The 25045-nt window shown below is 43.1% G+C and overlaps 1 protein-coding gene across 2 annotated transcripts; it reads right to left on the reverse strand.

Annotated features, from left to right (window-relative positions):
* LOC121582382 (rab11 family-interacting protein 1) lies at positions 1-25045 on the reverse strand. 2 transcript variants are annotated; one of them, XM_041898124.2, is made up of 6 exons: positions 24540-25045; positions 17899-18332; positions 15751-17776; positions 12606-14252; positions 11536-11650; positions 1-1470 (listed from the first exon to the last, which is right to left on the reverse strand). In XM_041898124.2, exons 1-6 carry the CDS (start codon positions 24887-24889, stop codon positions 1273-1275), a joined length of 4770 nt encoding a protein of 1589 aa, XP_041754058.2. In that variant the 5' UTR covers positions 24890-25045; the 3' UTR covers positions 1-1272. The 2 variants fall into 2 exon arrangements, with proteins under 2 accessions (XP_041754058.2, XP_041754059.1); XM_041898125.2 differs by lacking the exon at positions 12606-14252 and having other exon boundaries at positions 24540-25040.

Raw genomic sequence — 25045 nt, forward strand, 5'->3', positions numbered from 1 at the left:
TTGATTGAAAATAACTCTTTATTTTATCATTGTAGAATAGGCTATACATGGACCAAATAGACACTTTCTGACTTTCACCTATCTCTCGTGGACAGATGTAATTGAGCATCTGACGCAATTACGTGAGATTTTAGTTCTGGGTGTCTGAGATTAACTTTCACCCAACTATACAGTAATCCTTCTTATGACCAAAGGCAGACCAACATACTCTGACACATCTTGCTATCTACCTATGGCCAGTGGTAGCTGGTGTAAGAAAACAGTCTCTGAATCCCAATAGCTTTCTTCATAAGGAAATGCCACTTTGAACAGTGTCTATAGGTTACACCCATGCAATTTGTTTCTGGAGGTGCACCTGTCAGTGAGATAGCAATGAATCGAGTGCATTAATCAAAAGGCATAGTCCACACATCCCAGTAAACCTGGTTTATCTGTAGTCTAAATTGTATTAATTATCAATCCATGTTTATCTCAGACTAGCAATTTGTCAATTATTTCCTCTTCAAAGTGATTCAACATAAAGTTGACAATATAGGAAAAGGACATCTCAATATGTACAACATTTTACATGAGTTATACAGTATCAGGGAATAATATCTGTACCTCATAGACAAGCAATACAAAGTAAAACTTCACCGGCAGGTATTACTAATTATGTGATTATAATTAATTGTAATACTTGTCATAAGCATGTATGACCCCTTATTATACCGGTCTGTCTGCTTTACATAAAGTGTTACCAAATATGCAAACTCTACTGTTCTGTTGGAGCTTTCATTATTCATTTTTTTATTCATTACTATTCAATTCATTCTTCAGTGTCGTTGCTCTGGATTTAACCTTCATATCATACTCATCTCAAGAAAATCAAAACATTAATAGAATATCATACTCATGGAAAGAAAATCAAAACGTTAATACTAAGAAAAAACTAACTGTCAAAAATGTAAAGCAACTTCCCACAGGCCTATGTAGACTTGTGCTTGGTTTTGTTCTTATACTGTCTTTACAAACCATAAAGTTGTAGTTTTTAAGAAACCCTTTAGACAAAATGTAATGAACAATCAAAAGTACATATGTTCAGTAGGAACAGACAAATCCAGTGCTTGGTATGGTATACATGGGTGTCAGGTGAATTCAAAGTTATTTGGGACGAAAGCCAGAAATCTTCAAACAGCCCAATACATGGGCATTGAGGAAGATAAACATTTTAGGAAAGCCCTGCTCTGAAAGATTAGGAACAGGATGGAGTAATATATATTTCTAGAGTTCTCATTTGAGTGAGTTCATGGACATCAGGATACTGGGTTGTTCCTCGATGATGCGCACCAGCAGGTTGTCAATATACTGCTCCAGCTCCTTGATCTTGTCATCCCTTTTGGAGAGCTGCTCCTGCTGCTTCACCACCAGGGAGATCAGCTCTTCCTGGGTCAGCTGGGAGTAGGGACCTTTGACCCCTGTGTCTTTGCCCTAGAAGGAAAGGGAGAGAATGGAGGTGGTACTATCAGACTTCTCCAAAGATACTGTATGCCATGCATTATCGATAATGTATGGCGGCAGGTAACCTAGCGGTTAAGAGCGTTGGGCCAGTAACTGAACGGTCACTGGTTTCAATCCCCAAGCCAGCAAGGTGGAAAAATCTGCCGTTCTACCCTTGAGCAAGGCAGTTAACCCCGAACAACAACTGCTCCCCGGGCACCGATGACGTCGATTAAGGCAGCCCCCCACGCCTCTCTGATTCAGAGGGGTTGGGTTAAATGTGGAAGAAACATTTTGGTTGAATGCATTAATTTGTGCAACTGACTAGGTATCCCCCTTTCCCTATAAAGCAATGTTTTAACTATGCACAAACCCTTACAAAGAGCACCTTAAAAAATATAGCAAAACTTGAAAACACCCAACCAGTGCTCCTGTCTGTTTCTTTACATTAGCAGAAAACATTCAAGTTCTAGCTTTCAAACACTTATAATGGAGGGCATTGGGTGGGTGCAGTGTTACCTAAATCTCCATTATAAAAAGTAATGGTGCCTATGATGTGGGCACAGCGACTCAGAGAGAGGTTTGTGAAATCTGTGAGCTCTGACAGCTTTGTGAGAACTCTGTTAGACCTCTTATGTCTCAGATCCCAACATGATAGGCAAAGCCCAGTGTTATTCACAGTGAGCTTAAGGTGCGTCATTGAAAAGAGAAAGAACGTGTTTGCAAGGGTTGTAGAATAGATACATTAATCTGTGGCAATTCTTTCCAGGGAGCATTTGGTGGGAGGGCTTGTTGCGACTGTGTTTGTGCGTGCTACGCGTGTGCCCGCGTGCACGTAGCAAGAATGGGAATTTATTGTACTAATGTTTCATTAAAACCAACTGTGCATCAAAGAACTTGTTGGATAATTTGAAACAGCAGCACAGGACATTTGCATGAGGTGCCTGAGGGGTTGATTTCAAATATATCCTGGTACCTTAATTGCATAAGATTATTATGATCATACTATCAAAAAGAGCCCCTGCTGTGCATATTAACACATGAACAGTATGAAAATGTATGCACTTACTAAACTGTAAGTCGCTCTGGATAAGAGTGTCTGCTAAATGACAAAAAAAAAAAAAAAGAAAAAAAAAAACATGCACACTTTTCCCACACTCTTAGAAAAAGGGGTTCCAAAAGTGTTCGTCGGCTGTCCACATAGGATAACCCTTATGGGTTCCATGTAGAACCCTCTGTGGAAAGGAATCAAAAAGGGTTCTTCAAAGGGTTCTCCGATGGGGACAGCCAAAGAACCCTTTTAGGTTCTAGATAGCACCTTTTCTTCTTAGACACAATGGGGTCTGATTATTCAGTACACATACAGAGGGGTGTAGTGCCATTCTTTTAGGTGCGGGAACGCATTCGTTTTTTAAAATGACGTCATCATTTCTCAATCAAAGTTTGTAAGACAGATGTAGCCGATTGAATATCATTATAGAATAATGCATCCTCCAATTGCAACGTGTCCCTATGCCCACACATATTGTCTCAATAAATGCTTCTATTTTTAATACCCTCAAACACCAAGTTAGGCATACCTATTTCAAAATATGCCATCACCACTGTCAATCGTGAAGGATAATTATTCAAGTTTTACCGGTGAAATGTCCAAAATCCATGCCAATCATTTGATCTCAATCTGTTTCATGGAATATGCATTTAGATCTTCTTGAATTACTGTTCCGTAAACTAATTAGAGCAGATGGTGTTAAACTATTAGCCTTTCTTGTATTTTGTTTCTATCTAAGCATACATCCTGCCTAGTTGCGCGCTCTGTTGAGTTTTGGCCGCAAAAGGAAAAAAACTAGACTGACTATTCAGCGAGAATCCTAAAAGTCATAAAAAATGACTGAGGAGGTGTTTTTGGTGTAACAGTAATATAGGCCTACTACTATGCTATTATATTCGGTTCTGTAAAATACTAGGCCTATGTGATCTTGCAAAACAAAGGCTACACTCGGACAGGGCAAGTTCATTAAGTGCGTTGTACATGAGCCCAAGTCCATAACAAACTGTTTTGAGGACAGACGTCTTAGCAGCCTGGTCTCATAGACGTAACATAGTAAATGTAAATCCGGGTCACTCAAATTAGTATATGTTACAATTGGTATGGTTACATAAGACAGAAGGTTACTTAAGGCAAAAATAAAAGTAAGGAAGCTGGTCGACTGTATAACGTGAACGTCTAGCAACCCAAAGGTTGCTTGTTCGAATCTCATCATGGACAACTTTAGCATTTTAGCAACTTTGCAACTACTTTTTAGCTACCTTGCAACTACTTAGCATGTTAGCTTCCCCTTCCCCTGCAAAGTAGGTGCAAAGTTATGTGAGAATGCTGTTCATTGACTACAGCTCAGCGTACAACACCATTGTTCCCTCCAAGCTTAGGACCCTGGGACTGAACAACTCCCTCTGCAACTGGATCCTGGACTTCCTGACGGGCCAACCCCAGGTGGTGAGGGTCGGCAACTTCACCTCCGCCACGCTGACCCTCGGGACCCAACAGGGGTGTGTGCTTAGTCCCCTCCTGTACTCCCTGTTCACCCACGACTGTGTGGACACAACTCCAACACCATCATCAAGTTTGCTGACGACACGACAGTGGGGTGCTGGGACAACAACATCTCCCTCAACGTCAGTAAGACCAAGGAACTGATCGTGGACTACAGGAAATGGGGGGCGCGAGCACGCCCCCATCCACATCAACGGGGCTGCAGTGGAGTGGGTCAGGAGCTTCAAGATCCTCGGTGTCTAAATCACTAAGGACTTAAAATGGTCCACTCACACGCGCACAGTCGTGAAGAAGGCGCAAGGTTGAAAAGGATTTGCATGGGCCCTCAAATCCTCAAAAGGTTCTACAGTTGCACCATTGAGAGAATCTTAACTGGCTGCATCATTGCTTGGTATGGCAACAGCACCACCCTCATTCGCATGGTGCTACAGAAGGTGGTGCGGACAACCCAGCGCATCACTGGGGCCGAGCTCCCTGCCATCCAGCACCAGTGGGTCAGAAGTTTACATACACTAAGTTGACTGTGCCTTTCAACAGCTTGGAAAATTCCAGAAAATTAGGTCATGGATTTAGAAGCTTCTGATAGGCTAATAGACATCATTTGAGTCAATTGGAGGTGTACCTGTGGATGTATTTCAAGGCCTACCTTCAAACTCAGTGCCTCTTTGCTTGACATCATGGGAAAATCAAAAGAAATCAGCCAAGACCTCAGAAAAAACATTGTAGACCTCCACAAGTCTGGTTCATCCTTGGGAGCAATTTCCAAACGCCTGAAGGTACCACGTTCATCTGTACAAACAATAGTATGCAAGTATAAACACCATGGGACCACGCAGCCATCATACCGCTCAGGAAGGAGACGCGTTCTGTCTCCTGGTGCGAAAAGTGCAAATCAATCCCAGAACAACAGCAAAGGACCTTGTGAAGATGCTGGAGGAAACATGTACAAAAGTATCTATATCCACAGTAAAACGAGTCCTATATCGACATAACCTGAAAGGCCACTCAGCAAGGAAAAAACCGCTTTGCAACTGCACATGGGGACAAAGATTGTACTTTTTGGAGAAATGTCCTCTGGTCTGATGAAACAAAAATAACTGATCATAATGATCATAGTTATGTTTGGAGGAAAAGGGGAGAGCTTGCAAGCCGAAGAACACCATCCCACCGTGAAGCACGGGGGTGGCAGCATCATGCTGTGGGGGTGCTTTGCTGCAGGAGGGAATGGTGCACTTCACAAAATAGATGGCATCATGAGGAAGCAAAATTATGTGGATATATTGAAGCAACATCTCAAGACATCAGTCAGGAAGTTAAAGCTTGGTCGCAAATGGGTCTTCCAAATGGACAATGACCCCAAGCATACTTCCAAAGTTGTGGCAAAATGGCTTAAGGACAACAAAGTCAAGGTATTGGAGTGGCCATCACAAAGCCCTGACCTCAATCCTATAGAAAATGTATGGGCAGAACTGAAAAAGCGTGTGCGAGCAAGGAGGCCTACAAACCTGACTCAGTTACACCAGCTCTGTCAGGAGGAATGGGCCAAAATTCACCCAACTTCTTGTGGGAAGCTTGTGGAAGGCTACCCAAAACGTTTGACCCAAGTTAAACAATTTAAAGGCAATGCTACCAAATACTAATTGAGTGCATGTAAACTTCTGACCCACTGTGAATGTGATGATAGAAATAAAAGCTGAAATAAATCATTCTCTCTACTATTATTCTGACATTTCACATTCTTAAAAGAAAGTGGTGATCCTAACTGACCTAAGACAGGGAATTTTTACTAGGATTAAATGTCAGGAATTGTGAAAAACTGAGTTTAAATGTATTTGGCTAAGGTGTATGTAAACTTCTGACTTCAACTGTAATATATATATACACAGTGGGGAAATTTTTTATTTAGTCAGCCACCAATTGTGCAAGTTCTCCCACTTAAAAAGATGAGAGAGGCCTGTAATTTTCATCATAGGTACACGTCAACTATGACAGACAAAATGAGAATTTTTTTCTCCAGAAAATCACATTGTAGGATTTGTAATGAATTTATTTGCAAATTATGGTGGAAAATAAGTATTTGGTCAATAACAAAAGTTTCTCAATACCCTTTGTTGGCAATGACACAGGTCAAACGTTTTCTGTAAGTCTTCACAAGGTTTTCACACACTGTTGCTGGTATTTTGGCCCATGCCTCCATGCAGATCTCCTCTAGAGCAGTGATGTTTTGGGGCTGTCGCTGGGCAACACAGACTTTCAACTCCCTCCAAAGATTTTCTATGGGGTTGAGATCTGGAGACTGGCTAGGCCACTCCAGGACCTTGAAATGCTTCTTACGAAGCCACTCCTTCGTTGCCCGGGCGGTGTGTTTGGGATCATTGTCATGCTGAAAGACCCAGCCACGTTTCATCTTCAATGCCCTTGCTGATGGAAGGAGGTTTTCACTCAAAATCTCACGATACATGGCCCCATTCATTCTTTCCTTTACACGGATCAGTCGTCCTGGTCCCTTTGCAGAAAAACAGCCCCAAAGCATGATGTTTCCACCCCCATGCTTCACAGTAGTTATGGTGTTCTTTGGATGCAACTCAGCATTCTTTGTCCTCCAAACACGACGAGTTGAGTTTTTACCAGAAAGTTCTATTTTGGTTTCATCTGACCATATGACATTCTCCCAATCCTCTTCTGGATCATCCAAATGCACTCTAGCAATCTTCAGACGGGCCTGGACATGTACTGGCTTAAGCAGGGGGACACGTCTGGCACTGCAGGATTTGAGTCCCTGGCGGCGTAGTGTGTTACTGATGGTAGGCTTTGTTACTTTGGTCCCAGCTCTCTGCAGGTCATTCACTAGGTCCCCCCGTGTGGTTCTGAGATTTTTGCTCACCGTTCTTGTGATCATTTTGACCCCACGGGGTGAGATCTTGCATGGAGCCCCAGATCGAGGGAGATTATCAGTGGTCTTGTATGTCTTCCATTTCCTAATAATTGCTCCCACAGTTGATTTCTTCAAACCAAGCTGCTTACCTATTGCAGATTCAGTCTTCCCAGACTGGTGCAGGTCTACAATTTTGTTTCTGGTGTCCTTTGACAGCTCTTTGGTCTTGGCCATAGTGGAGTTTGGAGTGTGACTGTTTGAGGTTGTGGACAGGTGTCTTTTATACTGATAAGTTCAAACAGGTGCCATTAATACAGGTAACGAGTGGAGGACAGAGGAGCCTCTTAAAGAAGTTACAGGTCTGTGAGAGCCAGAAATCTTGCTTGTTTGTAGGTGACCAAATACTTATTTTCCACCATAATTTGCAAATAAATTCATTAAAAATCCTACAATGTGATTTTCTGGAGGAAAAAATCTCAATTTGTCTGTCATAGTTGACGTGTACCTATGATGAAAATTACAGGCCTCTCATCTTTTTAAGTGGGAGAACTTGCACAATTGGTGGCTGACTAAATACGTTTTTTCCCCACTGTATATACATACATGCATACACACATACACCTGTTCTGAAAGGCCCCAGAGTCTGCAACACCACTAAGCAAAGGGCACCACCAAGCAAGCGGCACCATGAAGACCAAGGAGCTCTTCAAACAGGTGTGGAGAAGTACAGATCAAGATCGGGTTATAAAAAAAAATATCAGGAACTTTGAACATCCCACGGAGCACCATTAAATTCAATATAAAAAAATTGAAAGAATATGGCACCACAACAAACCTGCCAAGAGAGGGTCGCCCACCAAAACTCACTGACCAGGCAAGGGGGGCATTAATCAAAGAGGCAACAAAGAGACCAAAGATAACCCTGAAGGAGCTGCAAAGCTCCACAGCGGAGATTGGAGTATCTGTCCATAGGACCACTTTAAGCCGTACACTCCACAGAGTTGGGCTTTAAGGAAGAGTGGCCAGAAAAAAGCCATTACTTAAAAAAAAAGAAGAAGCAAACACGTTTGGTGTTCGCCAAAAGGCATGTGGGAGACTCCCCAAACATACGGAAGAAGGTACTATGGTCAGATGAGACTAAAATTGAGCTTTTTGGCCATCAAGGAAAACGCTTGTCTGGCGCAAACCCAACACCTCATCACTCCGAGAACACCATCCCCACAGTGAAGCATGGTGGTGGCAGCATCATGCTGTGGGGATGTTTTTCATCGGCAGGGACTGGGAAACTGGTCAGAATTGAAGGAATGATGGATGGCGCTAAATACAGGGAAATGCTTGAGGGAAACCTGTTTCAGTCAGCCAGAGATTTGAGACTGGGACGAGGTTCACCTTCCTGCAGGACAATGACACTAAGCATACTGCTAAAGCAACACTTGAGTGGTTTAAAGGAAAACATTTAAATGTCTTGGAATGGCCTAGTCAAAGCCCAGACCTCAATCCAATTGAAAATCTGTGGTTTGACTTAAAGATTGCTGTACACCAGCAGAACCCATCCAACTTGAAGGAGCTGGAGCAGTTTTGCCTTGAAGAATGGGCAAAAATCACAGTGGCTAGATGTGCCAAGCTTATAGAGACATACCCCAAGAGACTTGCAGCTGTAATTGCTGCAAAAGGTGGCTCTACAAAGAATTGACTTTGGGGGGGTGAATAGTTATGCACGCTCAAGTTCAGTTTTTTTGTCTTATTTCTTGTGTGTTTCACACAAAAATGTTTTGCATCTTCAAAAGTGGTAGGCATGTTGTGTAAATCAAATTATACAAACCCCCAAAAATCAATTTTAATTCCAGGTTGTAAGGTAACAAAATAGGAAAAATGCCAAGGGGGGTGAATAGTTTCAAAAGCCACTGTTTCCCCAAGCCAATAGCTAACAGACTGGCTGCACGGACTGAGTTGACCCTCTATGCACACTGACACTCCAACACACACATAACATGCAGACACATTTATACTGACTCCACACACACACTCACATACAATCATAATTTACACTGCTGCTACTCTGTTTATCATATATCCTGATGCCTAATCACCTTACCCCTATACATATCTACGTCTATCACTCCAGTATCCCTGCACATTGTAAATATGGTATTGGAACTGACCCTGTATATAGCTTCTTTCTTTCTTGTGTGTTTTTGTTCTACCTTATGTTATTCTTAGTGCTTCATTGATATTGATTACTGCATTGTTGGGTTTGAAGCCTGCAAGAAAGGCATTTCACTGTACTTGACATAAAAAAAAAAACTTGAAACAGACTACTTTTTAGCTACTTAGCTTGTTAGCTAACCCTTCCCGTAACCCTAACCTTGACCCTTTAACCTAACTCCTAACCTTAACATTAACCCTTAGCCTAGCTAACGTTAGCCACCTAGCTAACGTTAGCGTTAGCCACAACTAATTGGAATTCGTAACATATCATACGTTTAGCTAATTCGTAACATATTGAACAAATTGCAATTCATAACATTGTACGAATAATATAGAGTTACATCCCCTTTTGGACTGAGAACAGCCTCAATTCATCAGGGCATGGACTATACAATGTGTCAAAAGCGTCCACAGAGATGCTGGCCCATGTAGACTCCAATGCTTCCCACAGTTGTGTCAAGTTGCATAGATGTCCTTTGGGTGGTGGACCATTCTTGATAAACACGCGAAACTGTTGAGCATGAAAAACCCAGCAGCGTTGCAGTTTTTGACACACTCAAACCGGTGCACCTGGCACCTACTACCATACCCCGTTCAAAAGTACTTCAATCTTTTGTCTTGCCCATTCACCCTCTGAATGGCACACATACACAAGCCATGTCTGAATTATCTAAAGGCTTAAAAATCCTTCTTTAACTGATCTCCTCCTCTTTCGTGTGGCGTCGACCGGTAAGACGCTTCAGGAGGGCGGTCACGTGGTTCTGGGTTTGAGCCTCGGTGTGAGATGAATCAGGAGGAAGTGGTACTTGCTAAGCAAGTAGCAAGACATATAATAGCCTACATAGAGAGTCAGTTCAACGTCTAGTTTTTATTTACATTTGGCTGAGTTGTCAACTAACGTGAAATCAACAAAAACAATCACCATGTCATTGGATTCAGGTTAAAAGTAGAGTAAAAAAAAGAAGGGAAAAAAAGCCTTTACTTTGATGATTTTTTTCAAATCCAATCAGTTTTTCACGTTGATTCAACGTCATCACATATATTTTTGGGGGTTGAAATGACATGGAAACGTTGATTCAACCAGTTTGTGCCCAGTGGGAAGTGGATGTCTGCTCACTGTTTTGCTGCTGACAAACTTGAACTTTTAATACAACTTTGGTGATTGAGATTTATTTAAAAGTGGTCTCACGAGCAAAACCCTTAATCAATAGTCTTGACTACTTGGCGAATTGGGTATGACACATTATTTTCCTTCATTGAGAGGAGGGGAGGCTATGCTGATATTGGCACTTTGGGGCACGTTTTTAAGGACACACCTCAGATATTGCCACCCCTCCCACCTAAGCGCAAGCGAGCTCAAATAAGACAGGTAAATTACCAATCCTGGCACTTGGGTTCAAAAATAGAACAGCGTTGACTTTAACAGTTCGAAATTGCAAACAAGCGTGCGTTTGACAATTGTGCTGGCTTAACGCCAGCCTTAAATAGAGCCAATCATAGAACATTCCTCCATACAGAATCTTGAGGTACTTTTCTGCATATGCTTCTGTTATTCAATGCCAAACCCACCACTGGTGTGCGTGGCCAAAGAGCTGTATTTTCGTGTCATCCAACAAATGTCAATGCCTGGAGTTTGATAAACAGCATTGGCACTTGGATTGAAACTGGTGCTATGGTCAGATGACATGAAAATAGAGCTCTTTGGCCACGTACACCAGCAGTGGGTTTGGCATTGAAAAACAGAAGCATACACTGTATGCAGAAAAGTACTTCTTACCTACGGTAAAAGATGGTGGTGGATCTTTGATGTTATGGGGCTATTTTGCTTATACTGGTCCTGGGGCCCTTGTTAAGGTCAACGGCATCATGAACTTTACCAAGTACCAGGACATTTAAACTAAAACACCTGGCCGCAATTGGATCTTCCAGCAAGACAACCTCAAGCACTAATCAAAATCCACAAAGAAATGGTTAATTGACTGCACAATCAACATTTTACAATGGCAATCTCAGTCTCCGTACTTGGAACCCATTGAAAACCTGTGGTTTGAATTGAAGAGGGCAGTCCATAAGAGCAGACGAAGGATATCAAGGATCTCGAAAATATTCTGTATAGAGGAATGGTCTAAGATCCCTCCCAACGTGTTCTCCAATCTTATAAAACATTTGAGAAAAAGCCTCATTATCTTCACAAGGGGAGGGCGCTAAAGTATTGAAAATATGGGTGCCAATGATTTTGACCCCTATCTTTTTTTATAGATTTTTTTATTACTTGTTAAACAAAATCGCTTTCTCTGAGCAAGCGTATTAATATAATACAGCTCAGTATTTGTATTATTTATTTTATACAGTATTTTTTGCTCATCTTTATCAAGGGTGCCAATAATTATGGAGCTGACTGTATATTTCTTTAAAATACCTTCATCTTCTCTTGAAGGCCACCGAGGATCCGTGTAGATTTGCCAGCCTGTCCCTCTTGGATGTCGGAGGCTGGCTGGTTTTCCAGGGAGCGCAAGGGCTTTACTGGGTGTGGCCTGAATCGAGATAGACAGGAAGACAGCGACAGTGAGAGAGGCTCAAACTTTTCTGAAAAGTATTGTGTTATTAGAGGGGATGCAGCAGGTGGATGTGGGGGATATCTGGATAATTGCCTTTTCTCAAAAAGCAGGTCTAATTATTATCGGTCTCCTAGCACAGAAAAAAAAGAGCTGAAGCTTGCTGCCAACAGTGGGAAATGATTTGTTCGATCAGTTAGACATGACAAGAAATCCGAGCAGGGTTCTTCTTTACAATTGACTCATTCCCATCATACATGACACAATGACAAGCGTATCTGTACTCTTCTATCCCTCTTAGATAAGGTTAGACTGCAGAGGAGCCACAGTGTACACACGCTCTCAGTAATGGCATTTTACAGGCTCCACTGAGCTTTGTCTGAGATTCTACAGGAAAAATAACATGACAAAAAGCAATGAAAGCTAGAAAGGCTGGCATTTCTATAGACATGATTCATACTGGCCGAGGGCATTGTGTGAATGACATCGCAATTAAACAACTAGCAGAGAAAAATTACATCTGCAGTAATTACTTAGTAGCTAAGTGCTATTTGATGACATAATATACTGCTAATTTCTCTTGGAAGCTATGTTCCTTTTGCTTTATGCTAAACTCCATAACAATTATAGTATTATATAATAATTAATAAAGTAGTACCAGCTATGATTTTGTTTGCATAATGAAAGTATTGCAAATACAACCTAGTCATAAGTTAGTGTTTTAATTCAGGAAAGTGCAGCTAAACATTTGATAAGAGAGTAGAAGAGTTTTACCAGGGTCACATTCATTAAGTGTTCTCGAACAATGCATTTTACAAGCGATTGGGGAGGTTTAGTAATTCTAAATACAGTACATTCTACAGGAGACAGGAGAGGTTTGGTGGACAGTACATAGCTGCTACACGCTACAGGAAAAGGCTGAGATCTCTCTCACCTGCGTGTGCTTGAGGCAGGCCTGTCCCCACTCCCTCCCGCCTCCTCTCCACTGCACTGCTCTGCAATGGAGGGCAGAGCTCCAGCATGAAGCAGGGTCTTCTGGCCAGGGACAGAGCTTGTTGTCTGGGGAGGGCAGTCTCTCCTGCCCCCTGATCCCTTCAGGGGCTCGGGGTGGGGTAGGGAGGAGGGGGCCGGTGAGGGTACACATGGGGGCTGGGCAACGGTAACACATGGTAGTGCCACACCCACCCCGCCACTCTGCGTTTTTACTGAGATACCTGAGGAAAGCTTACTCGAAGTGGGAGCCCCTGGGCTTTGTAGTTTTCCAGAACTCTGTTTACCAGTTCCTTCCTCTCTAAAGGTGGATGTTTTCTTCACTGGAGGCAAGGGAGCACGGACCCGTTTCGCTGATGTGCTTTTGTTGGGACAGGAGCCATCCTCAGCTGGCAGAACATCTGGTGTTGGAAGCTCAGTTGTGTCCCCAACCACACTCTTCTGAAACAGACCTAGATCTGCATCTGTGGAGGTACAACTCTGTTGATTGTGAGAGTCCAGGCTCTCCTGACGCTCACCAGTTAGACTCTGTTCTTCACCACGTCCAGAGGACTTCTCCATTCTGCAGTCTTCTGCAAAGGGATTATTTGGATCAAACTCAAACTCAACCGAAGATTCATGTTCATCAGTATTTGATTGCTCATCTAACACATCAGCTTTTGGCATCGTCTTCCCTGGAGGGTGCTGGGGCCTCGAGGGTGCTGGACCTTTATTGTGTTTCGCAACAATCAACCCCCCAATGGCAGATGGCATGGATTCCCCTGCTTGGTTCCCATGGTGGGAAGAGCTCTGGCCTCCACTGATGTGTTCTGTTGTAGCTGTGGAGGAAGATGTCAGTGGTGTGATCATCTGTACCACACGTTGAGAGACCTTGGACATGGAGGCACCCACTCTGTCCTTATGTCCCTGATTCACACTGGTCATACTCTGGTCCCTCTGTGTCTCGCTTGGAGCCTGGTTTGGTCTGTCAGGAGGCAGTGGAGCAGGACGCTTGTCCCTCCTGACACTGGAATCATCCTGACTAACACTCTCATTTAAGTGCTGGTCATGTTCACTTCCCACCATGGACGTGGCAGAGTTGCGTCTTGGAGGAGGGTGCGGTTTTGTTGGCTTTATTTGGGTGAGGGTAGAATTGGCAGAATCTGGGTTGGACTTACTAGGCCAGTTGTCCTTACGAGCCCATCGCTGGTTGTCTGGAGGCAGTGGAGCAGGACCCTTATCCTGTCTGACACTGGAATGGTCCTTACCACTAACACTCCCCTGGTCATCCCAACTTCCCACCAATGACGTGGAAGAGTGACGTCTGAGGGGAGGGGGCGGTTTTGTTGGCTTTGTTTTAGTGAGTTTAGGTGTGGCACAATGAGATTTGGCCTTACTAGACCAGTTGTCCTTACGAGCCCAGCGCTGTTTGTTGGGGGCAAGAGGGGTAGGGACTTTCTTCTCCATCAGCTCAGTAGACGGGTCAATAGCATCTCTGGTTTCCCCATCGCCTCTGGGGGAGTCCATAGAACTCTCCAGTTCAGGAGACGAGGACGATAAGAAGGGGTTGGAAGATATAACAGGCTTTGAAGGGTTCCCCCATGAAGAGGGTCTGGAAGAGCAGGGTTAGGAAGGGTAGGGTGCAGTGAGATTTTTTGTTGTTGCTGATGACAATATCGAACTACCACACATTGAAAATGGAAAAACCTTTACAACTTTTTAAAGAACATAGAATTTGTTTCTAAAAATAAATGATGAAATGTTATGAAATAAAAAATGCTAAATTGAAGTTATTCCATTTTTTTCTTTTTCTTTTCTCAACAAAAACAAAAGTCTTGTTGGAATCCACACACAGACACATTCCAGTTAGCGGACAGGTAGACAATGCAAACTACAAACTACAGATGTGTTACATAAAAGTTGTTACTAGTTGCTAGTAACTCAACAGACAAGAGAAAGTGGGAGGAATTTCATTTTATTAGGTCTTATGAGAGGGACATGAAGGTTAATTATAATGGTTAGTAACACAAACACACAGAAAGGTTTTACATGTAGATTTAAAATAACAAAACATGAATGAAACCTAGATCAAAATGAGAAATAAAAAAGATAAAGCATCTTTACAGCCTCTGAACCATTGCCTGTTCACATTACGAAACAACCTTGCTTCACTACACTGAGTCATATCATCCTGTTGGTTTGTTTCAGCCTTATCAGCATACATACTCATGAGTCATTCAACATCAACACCCTAGTTAAAAACTTCAATCACCTAATGCTTTGTGTCTCGCTGTAACACCTTTAATATGACATCTGTAGAAACTGTATAACAAGCTATGATTCATGGGAGTAGCAGCCAATACTAGCTGAGCCAAAGGTTTCCAAAACGAACACGCACATCCACCTTTTCCACTGCACCGCAATTTTCATGAAGGTGTTAGATTACTTGAAGGGATTGTGCTTTAATGAGATGTGCATGTTGGAGTAGTGTCAAGCACCACAAGCCAACAGATACCATGACATCTTGCTTACACACTCCCTTAACACCAAATGGCCATGACGCCAACACACTGAGACTAACTTAATATTCTCTACAGAACACTATCCTATACCAAAGTCTTTGATAAGGCAACAGGTTTTCTGCTCAAATCTCAATTTTGTACGACAGCAGTAAACATCCAATAAAACCATCCCAATTACATCCAGCTGAGTCTCTACAAGCAGCTACACTGTGCCACAGCCATAAAGGGCTTGTTGCCTCCCTTGATTAACTGGTGGTATAAAAGTCTATCTCAGACAAGTTGGCAGGTTTTCCACATATATCTGACTTGTGCCACCCTGCTCTGACAGCACAGAGGAAAGAGAATGTTAGCATAATTGACATTGTTTTGTTAGATGATGAAATGAGATGTCTGAATCAGAGAATCTGAGGATATGAGAGAGGGAAGGTTCGTGTGTGTGGATGAGAGGAGAGATCTCAGGGGGTTCCAGAAGAAACTTGGGTGTTTTCCCCCTGCTGCTTTTGGAGACTAAATAAATAGTGCATCCATAATTTATGGCACCCAAGGGCTAAGAGACAGTGTGTGTGTGTGTGTGTTTGTCTGACTGACCTTGGCTTGACTGCTGATCCTTTATTTATCCGGCAGCTGATTGGTCCAGTAGAGGAGGTCATAGGGCTCTCCTCAAACAGGTTATTTGAAGAGGTGTCATCAAATGAACTGGTGGGAGAAACTTCCTCAAAAGGATTATTGCACAAGGTGGCCTTTGCCTCGCTATTCTGTTCCATCTGTTTCTCAACTTCCTCCAACGGTACACTCTCCTTCTCTTCCTCCATCTGTGCATTTCTCCTTTTCTCTTCCTCTCTCATCCTCTCTTCCTGTCTCAACTCCTCTTTTTTCATATTTTCTTCCTCCACCCTAAATCTCTCTTTCGCCTCCATCAGTTCTCTCTGCTCCTTATCCCTCCTTCTCTCCTGTTCATTTTCCCTTTCTTCTTCAAGCCTCACTCTTTCTGCTTCCTCCTTCCTCAGCCTCTCCTCCTCTAACATTTTTATTATTTTTTCCTCCTCCCTAATCTTCCTCTGCTCTTCTTCCTTTCTCTGCATATCATCCTCCTCTTCCCTCCTTAGCATTTCTTCCTCCTCCCTAATCTTCCTCTCCTCTTCCTCCTTCCTCAGCCTATCCTGCTCTCTCGTCACTCTTTCTTCTTCCTCCCTCATCCTTCTATGTTCCTCTCTCAGCCTATCTTCCTCATCGGCCTTCCTCACTCTTTCTTCCTCTTCCCTAATCTTCCTCTCCTCTTCCTCCTTTCTCAGCCTATCCTGTTCTCGCTTCACTCTTTCTTCCTCCTCCCTCATCCTTCTCTCTTCCTCTCTCAGCCTATCATCCTCCTCGGCCTTCCTCACTCTTTCTTCCTCCTCTCTCATCCTTCTCTCTTCCTCCTTTCTCAGCCTATCCTGCTCTTGCTTCACTCTTTCTTCCTCCTCCCTCATCCTTCTCTCTTCCTCTCTCAGCCTATCATCCTCCTCGGCCTTCCTCACTCTTTCTTCCTCCTCTCTCATCCTTCTCTCTTCCTCCTTTCTCAGCCTATCCTGCTCTTGCTTCACTCTTTCTTCCTCCTCCCTCATCCTTCTCTCTTCCTCTCTCAGCCCATCATCCTCCTCGGCCTTCCTCACTCTTTCTTCCTCCTCCCTCATCCTTCTCTCTTCCTCCTTTCTCAGCCTATCCTGCTCTCTCTTCACTCTTTCTTCCTCCTCCCTCATCTTCCTCTCCCGTTCCTCCCTTCTTTGCATATCTTCCGCTTGTTCTCTCCTAATCCTTTCTTCCTCCTCCTTAACCCTCTCCTCCTCCTCCTCCACCTCCCTCATTTTCCTCTCGTCCTCCTTTCTCAGGCTATCCTCCCTCTTCATTCTTTCCTCTTCTTCCCACCTCTCTTGTTCCTCTATTTCCTCCTCTAACCTACTCATTTCCTGTTCTTTCTTCTTCACCCTCTCCTCTCCCTCCTCCTTCAGTCTCCTCTTCCTCTCTTCTTCTTCCATCATTCTACTTTCATCCTCAACCCTAATATTTTCCTCCTCAATCCTCTTTCTGTTTTCCTGTTCCTCCTTCCTTCTTTTCTCTTCCTCCTCAAACCTCATCTTCTCCTCTTCAATCCGTATCCTCTCCTCCTCAAACCGAAGTCTTTCTTCCTCCTCCCCAATCCTCCTTTTCTCTTGTTCCTCCTTCCTCATCCCCTCTTCCTCCTCTAACTTCTTTCTCTCCTGCTCTTCCTTTCTCTTCATCTCCTCACCCATCTTAAATCTTTCTTCCTCCTCCTCTTCCTCCTCTGCCCAGGGTGAGGGCTGCTTCAGGGCCGTGAGAGAGTCCATGGAGGTGCTGGAGCTCTTACGGCCCTGGGCCCTGCGCAGGTCTTCCATGGAGCCGCGGCCTGAGCTGGCAAGGCTGAAGGTGGAGCCGGTGCGTGCGCTCCGGGACTGGGGCTCTTCTGTGTACACGTGACTGCCGTTGATGCACAGGTTACTCTGTTCTGCAAGCGGGGCAGGGACCTTAGAGCGCCCCAGAGACAGGGAGCCCTGAGAAGCCTTACTGTCGGAACTGCCTGTGCGCTTATGGGTCAGAAACTTGAATTTATTTTTACCTGTGGATGAGAAAGAAAAAACAGGGGGGAAAGTTTGATTTGTAAACACATAGTGTAACATAGGTTTTCGAATAGATAATGCTATATTTAAAAATGGAAGGACAGTCTGTGATGATGCTCACCTTCAGAGGAGTCCACATTGAGGCCTGAGGAGCGGCTGCCACTCAGTGAGGAGTTCTTCTCAGGCAGAGGGCCCAGGACAGACATGGACTGAGACAGTCCATGACGCTGCAGGTTAGACTTGGGAGAAAACAGAGACTTCAGATTGTTCTTCTTCTTTTTCTCTCCTTTATCTGCACCCCCTTCCCCCTCTCCCTCGCTGTCCGTCAGAACCTGGGTGAAGGACGGCACCACGGCAGACGCAGAGTCCGACAGACCCTCCTTCTTCTTGCCTCGAACCTTGTCCTTGAACTTGCCCAGGCGGGAGCGCGGCTTGTCTGTAGCAGAGAGGTCGAACATGCTGGCTGTCAGGTTATTCTTCATAAACTGGATGTCCACTAGCACCTCTCCCCTGTCTTTGTCTGGCTTGCCTGCCTTGTCCAACAGCTTATGCCATCTGTTAAGAGAAAGTCTGTATTATTTATCAAATAATTTCATTGAATAGAATTGGTATGAAACACATGCTGTTCTTATCTGAGAGATGTCTCAAGAACTCAAGGTGTATGAATGTGAGGCAGTGAAAGAAAGAACCAACATAATGTTTTATTTGTTTAGATTACTGCTGAGCTTCTCCAATAACTTGTAAGGGCGCTCAGAAATAATTTGACATTTGTAATCATTCATCACCCTTTTCAGATAACACACACTGTGCAGACTGATCTGTCTGAACAACCACAGCCTGCATAAGCAGTTGGAAGGCTGATGATCAAAGAACGTGTCATGTATTCAACAGCCCCTGGGCCTCACCACCAAGAGAATAATTCCAGTAAGTTGGGGCTGCTGCTATTTTTCCTTTGAAATGTTAAAGAGTCCTTCCATGGAAACAGTGATCAGTACAGTAGACTTTATTTTTTTGGGCCCAAGGCTGGAGGAGCCAGGGGAAATGACTGATGATGTGGTAAGCGATCTGGTGAGTCAGTGTTTGAGCATTCTACTGGTCACCACCAGGAACATTGTGTCTGTCTTTCTGTTTTCATCATTTCCATCCTCCTAAGTTGTAGCACACTACTCTTGTATGTTAAGACTGAACACCATGCCTTAAAATGTACTGCATAGACTACTACAGGCCAGGAGTGGAAATGGGGGGAACCGGGTTCTGGGAGTGAAATCATTTTGCAATGTGAAAATGCGGATTTCTACACTGAATTCATGGACTTTACATTGGAGGGTTCTAGGAGTGATTTTCTTTCTCAATTTCCACCCCTGCTACAAGCTATGCATGTAAAATATAGTTGGAGTCTGTTACAATTACACTCAATTTAGGTTCATATTTAATTAATGACTTACAAAATCCCCAGGCACTTGTCTTTTTATGAATGCAGTTCGTTAAATATAAAATCAGAACATCACAAAATGAGTGGTTATTACTGGTTCACTTGTATAGAACATGCCTTCTGAGAAAAAGAAGGCCAGAGTACAAAGAGATAGGCTCATTGTAAGAATTGTTCAACAAAGAATTGCATCAAGTCATTTCTTGTCGTGCTGATTGGTTCAATGACCCTAAAAAAAATCCCTGTTGTATAAAACAAAAAATGCAGGTTTGTTTGACTATGTATTTTACATATCATTATTATGTTATAAAGAAGGTACTGTTCATACATCTGTATGTTTCAGTTGTACATATATTGTGATAACAGTCAAAACAATCATTCATTTATAGTTTAGAATGGAGCAATGCAGAGCTGGGTCAGCGTTAAAAGTCTCTTTCAAGCAAAACCCATAAGGCCTGAGGTTGTCTGTTCCTCGACAACCCAGCTGAAGTCTGGAAGGAAATGAGTGTTGGAGGCAGGAAGAGAGTCAACCAGGGGTCTCAGCCCTGTGAGGTGTGTGTGTGACCATGACTACCCTCTTGGAGGTTACAAAATAAACAATGCTGTGACTGCAGTTTCTTATCTTCAGTGAAGCACTCAATGTGAATCCAAACAGAAAGGCAATAAAAAAACAGACCGGCTGCTCACAGAATGACAAATATGATGAATAACTGTATGGGGTGAGAGAGCATCACCTCACTATTACTGCAGTGTTGTTGTTGAGAGGACAGCATGGGGAAACGTAGGGCAAGGTTAGTAGTGGTGGCAGCTTGCATTGTTGTCCATTGTTGTTGTTAATTCACAGAAAAATAGAGCAATACATTTGGGAATCGTAAAACAATGTGGTCAGGCTTGTTCAACCTGTCCCTCCATTCCATTGAGTCAATTACTGTGAAATGTAAATAGAGAAATTACATAATTGATGTACCTTACTGTGTGGGTAAACAAGTATTCTGTTTAGTTAACAAATATATGCCTTTATAAGGGAGGCCATTGAGTCTAAAAATACTGATCCAGTCTGGAATATTTGGCAGGTTCACACACCCTCCTTTCATGTTCCTGAGTGACTGACAACAACCCAAAGACTCATGCTTTCCTTCTACACCTCCCTGCTAGTGTTTGGAGTACTGAGCCAGCACGTCAGGGAAATACATGCCTGCTTGTGGAATCTACTTAGGGGCCACATAGCAGTCACAGCCGTTATACTGTACGCAGTACCTTAAACTTAGTAGCTCAGTAGTTTTGTAAACATAAACATTCTAAACCAACTCTCTGGCCTTACCTCTGGCCTTACAGCTGCACGATCACAAGTTACATTGCCAAAGCAGTAAAGATAGGACACTTCCAGGAAGCCAATTATTATTTCATCCCAATATAGCTCTGTAATTCAATTGACGTTAGACAACAAAGGACAGTTCATTCTTCTCTCTGTGAAAATGTCAAGTTGTTTTAAAAGTTTCTCAGTGAACAGGACACACCCAGACAATCCTTGTAGTTGTTCACTGATGCCTGTGTGGACGTCATATCACGCCTCTCAACAGACCCTTGTGAACAACACCCTGCTAGGGAAGGGCCGGGCATTGGAGAAGAACTAGAGGAGAAGTAACTTTACTGAGCATCAGTAAAAAGGAAGTTACAACAGCTACAGTTAACTGTAGTGGTGTTAGCTGACTAAGAACAGGATAGAACAGTCAATGAAAGGGTAATTTAATATGAAAAGGCCCGGCATCAACGTATCATCTGAACGCAGCAGTCTCATATCCCAGTGTGTAGCACAATGTGCAATACTACTGCTGCTCACAGACAGGATAGACTAATGGGAAGAGATGGAACAGTGTGAGTCAGCATTTAAGCTATTATTATTCTAACGCCTCTTTCAGCACATACTTCTTCCTGTGTAACCCTGAATGGCTGATAAAACAATGCCTTCCTTGACACAAACCTTTCTTATCACAATATGCAGCAGTCTCTCCCTCACACACACACGCACATACACTCACAGAGAGAGACTTAACTGAAAGCCTTTTCACTGTATTCAAAATATGGCCACCATATTAAGGTTGCAGATGAAATTGTGTTTGGTGCAGTCACTCTTATAAAGTATCTGTGTATGAACAGCCTTGCCCTTGACACAGAGGAGGTACTCCATGTACCTTCATTGTGATAAAAAAGAGATGAAGAAAAATGTGCTTTAACTCTAAGGCGTTTACATGTACTAATAATTCGAAAGATTGCTCAGAAATCCATGTGTTTAATCGGCGTATGCTTACTTAGATTATGACTTTAGGCCGATTATGATAAACAGAGTAAGGTGTTTCCATGACTAAATGCCATACTCTGCCTACTGCCATAATCAGTTTAATATTCAATTATTAATGTGCATGTAAACAAACTCGATGTTATATTAATACAATATGCAACATGAGGCATTAATATTCAAGAACAGTCTATAGTTTATGGTCCCCATTGTACATCTGCCCTACATCTATCCATGTGTCAGATCAGTAACATACACGGAAGGGATTTGACGCTGATATCTCTAAGAAATCAATGCCAGAGTGATATTTGTGCTGTGTCAATGTATGAAACTGCTCTTTGAATAAAACATTTTATTTTTCAAAGGCAAATCAGCTGGTCCTTTAGAAAAAGACAAAACTAAATGTCTGAATGAATCTGAATCAACTGCATCTGTTTGGGAGAGAGGTAGAAGCTCGCTGCAGCTGGCAGGGGTTAGTGAGAATTGGAAATGAGGCTGTGTAAACAGTAACACTGAGTTCTGCTTTAAGTCAAACATAACACGGTCTGTTTGAGAGCTGGTAAAGCCACCAGAGAGAGGGGGAGTACAGGGTCAATAATTGGTTTGTTTTTCACGTTAAACACTCTGGAATGCGAGGCTAAGTCTGGATTTGGCCTCCGCAGAAATCAGGTACTCCATAGTCAACCTTGAGAAAGCAGAGCAGATCACACAATGAGAAAAACCCCTTAATACTGCTCATAGGTTTTAAAACATTTTCGGAAGAACTCAAAACGAAGGTTGATAGTATTGTATACAATGCATAAGGTGTATGAACCAGGTTTTATTTACATTTTAGTCATTTAGCAGACGCTCTTATCCAGAGCGACTTACAGTTAGTGCATAGATTTTTTCATACTGCCCCCCTGTGAGTTACCATGGACATCCTTTCACCAGACATAGAAAAACAGTTTTGAGAGGCTATGAAGATGGCATATGAAAGTAGCTCTGGGAAGAATTCAGGTCTGAGAAAAAAATATATTCTGCTGAAGTTTGGCATTTGAGCTAAAGGGCAACGATAACAATAATGTCACATGAACCTATCATTGTCACACAGGGGGAAAAAACGATCAGCCGTGGAGATCCTCAGCCCTGTCTCCAGACTAACTCCTACTCAGATAAAGCATGTAGCATGAAACCAATTATCATCGTGGAGAATGCACTTTATATAGGACATGAGAAGTCTGATCCTATATAAGGAGATGGCAAATCATGATGGATCTTTTTATAGGTCATCAGAAAGATGAAATAACCAAAGGAGATGTATTCTAATACAGTGACCAAGAAGTGCTCTCCTTACACATTACAAGACCCAGCAATATCCACTTTCAAGAGTGTCCACTTACCAGACGTAAGTGCGTGCACTGCACATCACCTGGTGCTGTGTATAGCAGCGAAATAAGACATGGGCACATGTTGTGTGAGGACTGAAATACCCAGAGACAGCTTAGTGAGATGTAATATTTCTCAAGAAGTTGCTAAATAAATAAGCCTGCAGCCTAATTACTAAACCCCCGCTGCTATACTCTCTAAAGGCGTCCCCATACATAGGTTTGGCTTGCTCCTTGCAGAACGCGGCTAGGCGAAGCTAACGTCTGTGCTCGCATACTCTAAAGTGCTTCTAACCCTAATCAAGCGCACCTGATTCTAGTAATTACCTGGTTGATAAGCTGAATCAGGTTAATTACAACAGGAGGGTAGGTCTCCAGGAACAGGTTTGGAGAGCCCTGAACTAGAGGGACTGGTTGAACAAGCCTGACCACATTGTTTTACGATTCCCAAATGTATTGCTCTATTTTTCTGTGAATTAATAACAACAACGGACAACAATGAAAGCTGCCACCACTACTAACCTTGCCCTACGTTTCCCCATGCTGTCCTCTCAACAACAACGCTGCAGTAATAGTGAGGTGATGCTCTCTCTCACCCCATACAGTTATTCATCATATTTGTCATTCTGTGAGCAGCCGGTCTGTTTTTTATTGCCTTTCTGTTTGGATTCACATTGAGTGCTTCACTGAAGATAAGAAACTGCAGTCACAGCATTGTGTTCATTGTTCATTTTGTAACCTCCAAGAGGGTAGTCATGGTCACACACACCTCACAGGTCTGAGACCCCTGGTTGACTCTTCCTGCCCCCCTCCCGCTAATTTCCTTCCAGACTTCAACAGGGTGTTTTTTCTAGAACCGAGCGTCTCGGAACAGATGACCGCAGGGCTCAGCTTTTGCTTGACAGAGGCTTTTACTGCTGACTCAGCTCTTCATTACAATATATATACAACTGAACTATACAGATGTATGTAACGTTCCCTTTTTTATAACATGTAGAATACAGTCAAACAAACCCCTCTTTTAGGGCTTCAGTACTGCAAACCAATGGTTAGGAGAGAAGGCCTGTGATCAACTAAATTAGTTCCTTTACAAATATTCATAAAGGGAGAGTACACTGCTATGAACTAATGACTCACAGGAGACAGGCAATTTGTGAGGTATTGGTAATGGTCTTAAATGGGGTGTTGTGCTGCTGGCATACTGCACTGTTATGAGCTAAATCAGTAGGCTGTCAAAACAAACAGTGTCACTCAATGGGAGGCAAGAGGAGCGAAATGAAAAAGCAACAGGGCAGAAATCAATATTATTCCATAGGCTCTAACAACAGGTTGCACTATATTGAGTGAATTGACAGAGTAAAACCATGTGGGATAACACTTTAGGCCTATAGCCTGCTCGTTTACTGTAATGTTGTAATTATTATATAACATTGTTGTTGCATGTTGAGTTGGGTGATTATTACACAAGTGGAATATGGAGCAGTATAATTACAACCCCTATTGAAGGCCAACAGTGACATTGTGGTGTTCCATTATTGTCTTAGATCGGCTATTACAACTACAGAGATAATTCATTTAAAAGGAATTGTGTAACTAACGGCAAACACTTTCTTGAGCAATGTAGAAATAGAAAACTGTGATTATTACTGGACAGAGAAGCGAACACTCACTCAGTCTTATTGCGGGATGTAACCTCGCTGAGCTCCAACAGGTTGATGACTGCGTGCCCGAGCAACTTGTCCGGTCCCACGAGAGCCCGGTGCATTACGTGGACGTGCAACGTACACTTCTCTGCGTTACCGTTGTGGAAGAGCGGCAGCTCGAACGTGGCCTCCTCTTTCCACACCGGTGCCACGCTCTTTTCTACCACCGATGTAGAGAATTTATCCTTGGCCACTTGCATGATGGCGTATGCGTCGTTGGTGCCATTTTTTCCCTTTATCCTCAGGCTTCTTGCCTGAAGCACAGTTACCTGTACGCTGGTGGGATACCACTGTTGGCTTTGGTCCGATAGAGACATGGCTGACACATACGGAGGTTTGGACGAGTGGGCCTCCGAATACCGTCTACAAACGCTTTGGTGTGTTGAATAGAAGTAGATAAATTAGCGTAGCGCGACAGAGAAGAACTTTACCTATTGACGGTTAAGGAAACAGCTGAGTGGGCGTGGTATGTT

This window comes from Coregonus clupeaformis, chromosome 15, assembly GCF_020615455.1.
Source record: "Coregonus clupeaformis isolate EN_2021a chromosome 15, ASM2061545v1, whole genome shotgun sequence".
NCBI classification, from domain to species: Eukaryota; Metazoa; Chordata; class Actinopteri; order Salmoniformes; family Salmonidae; genus Coregonus; species Coregonus clupeaformis.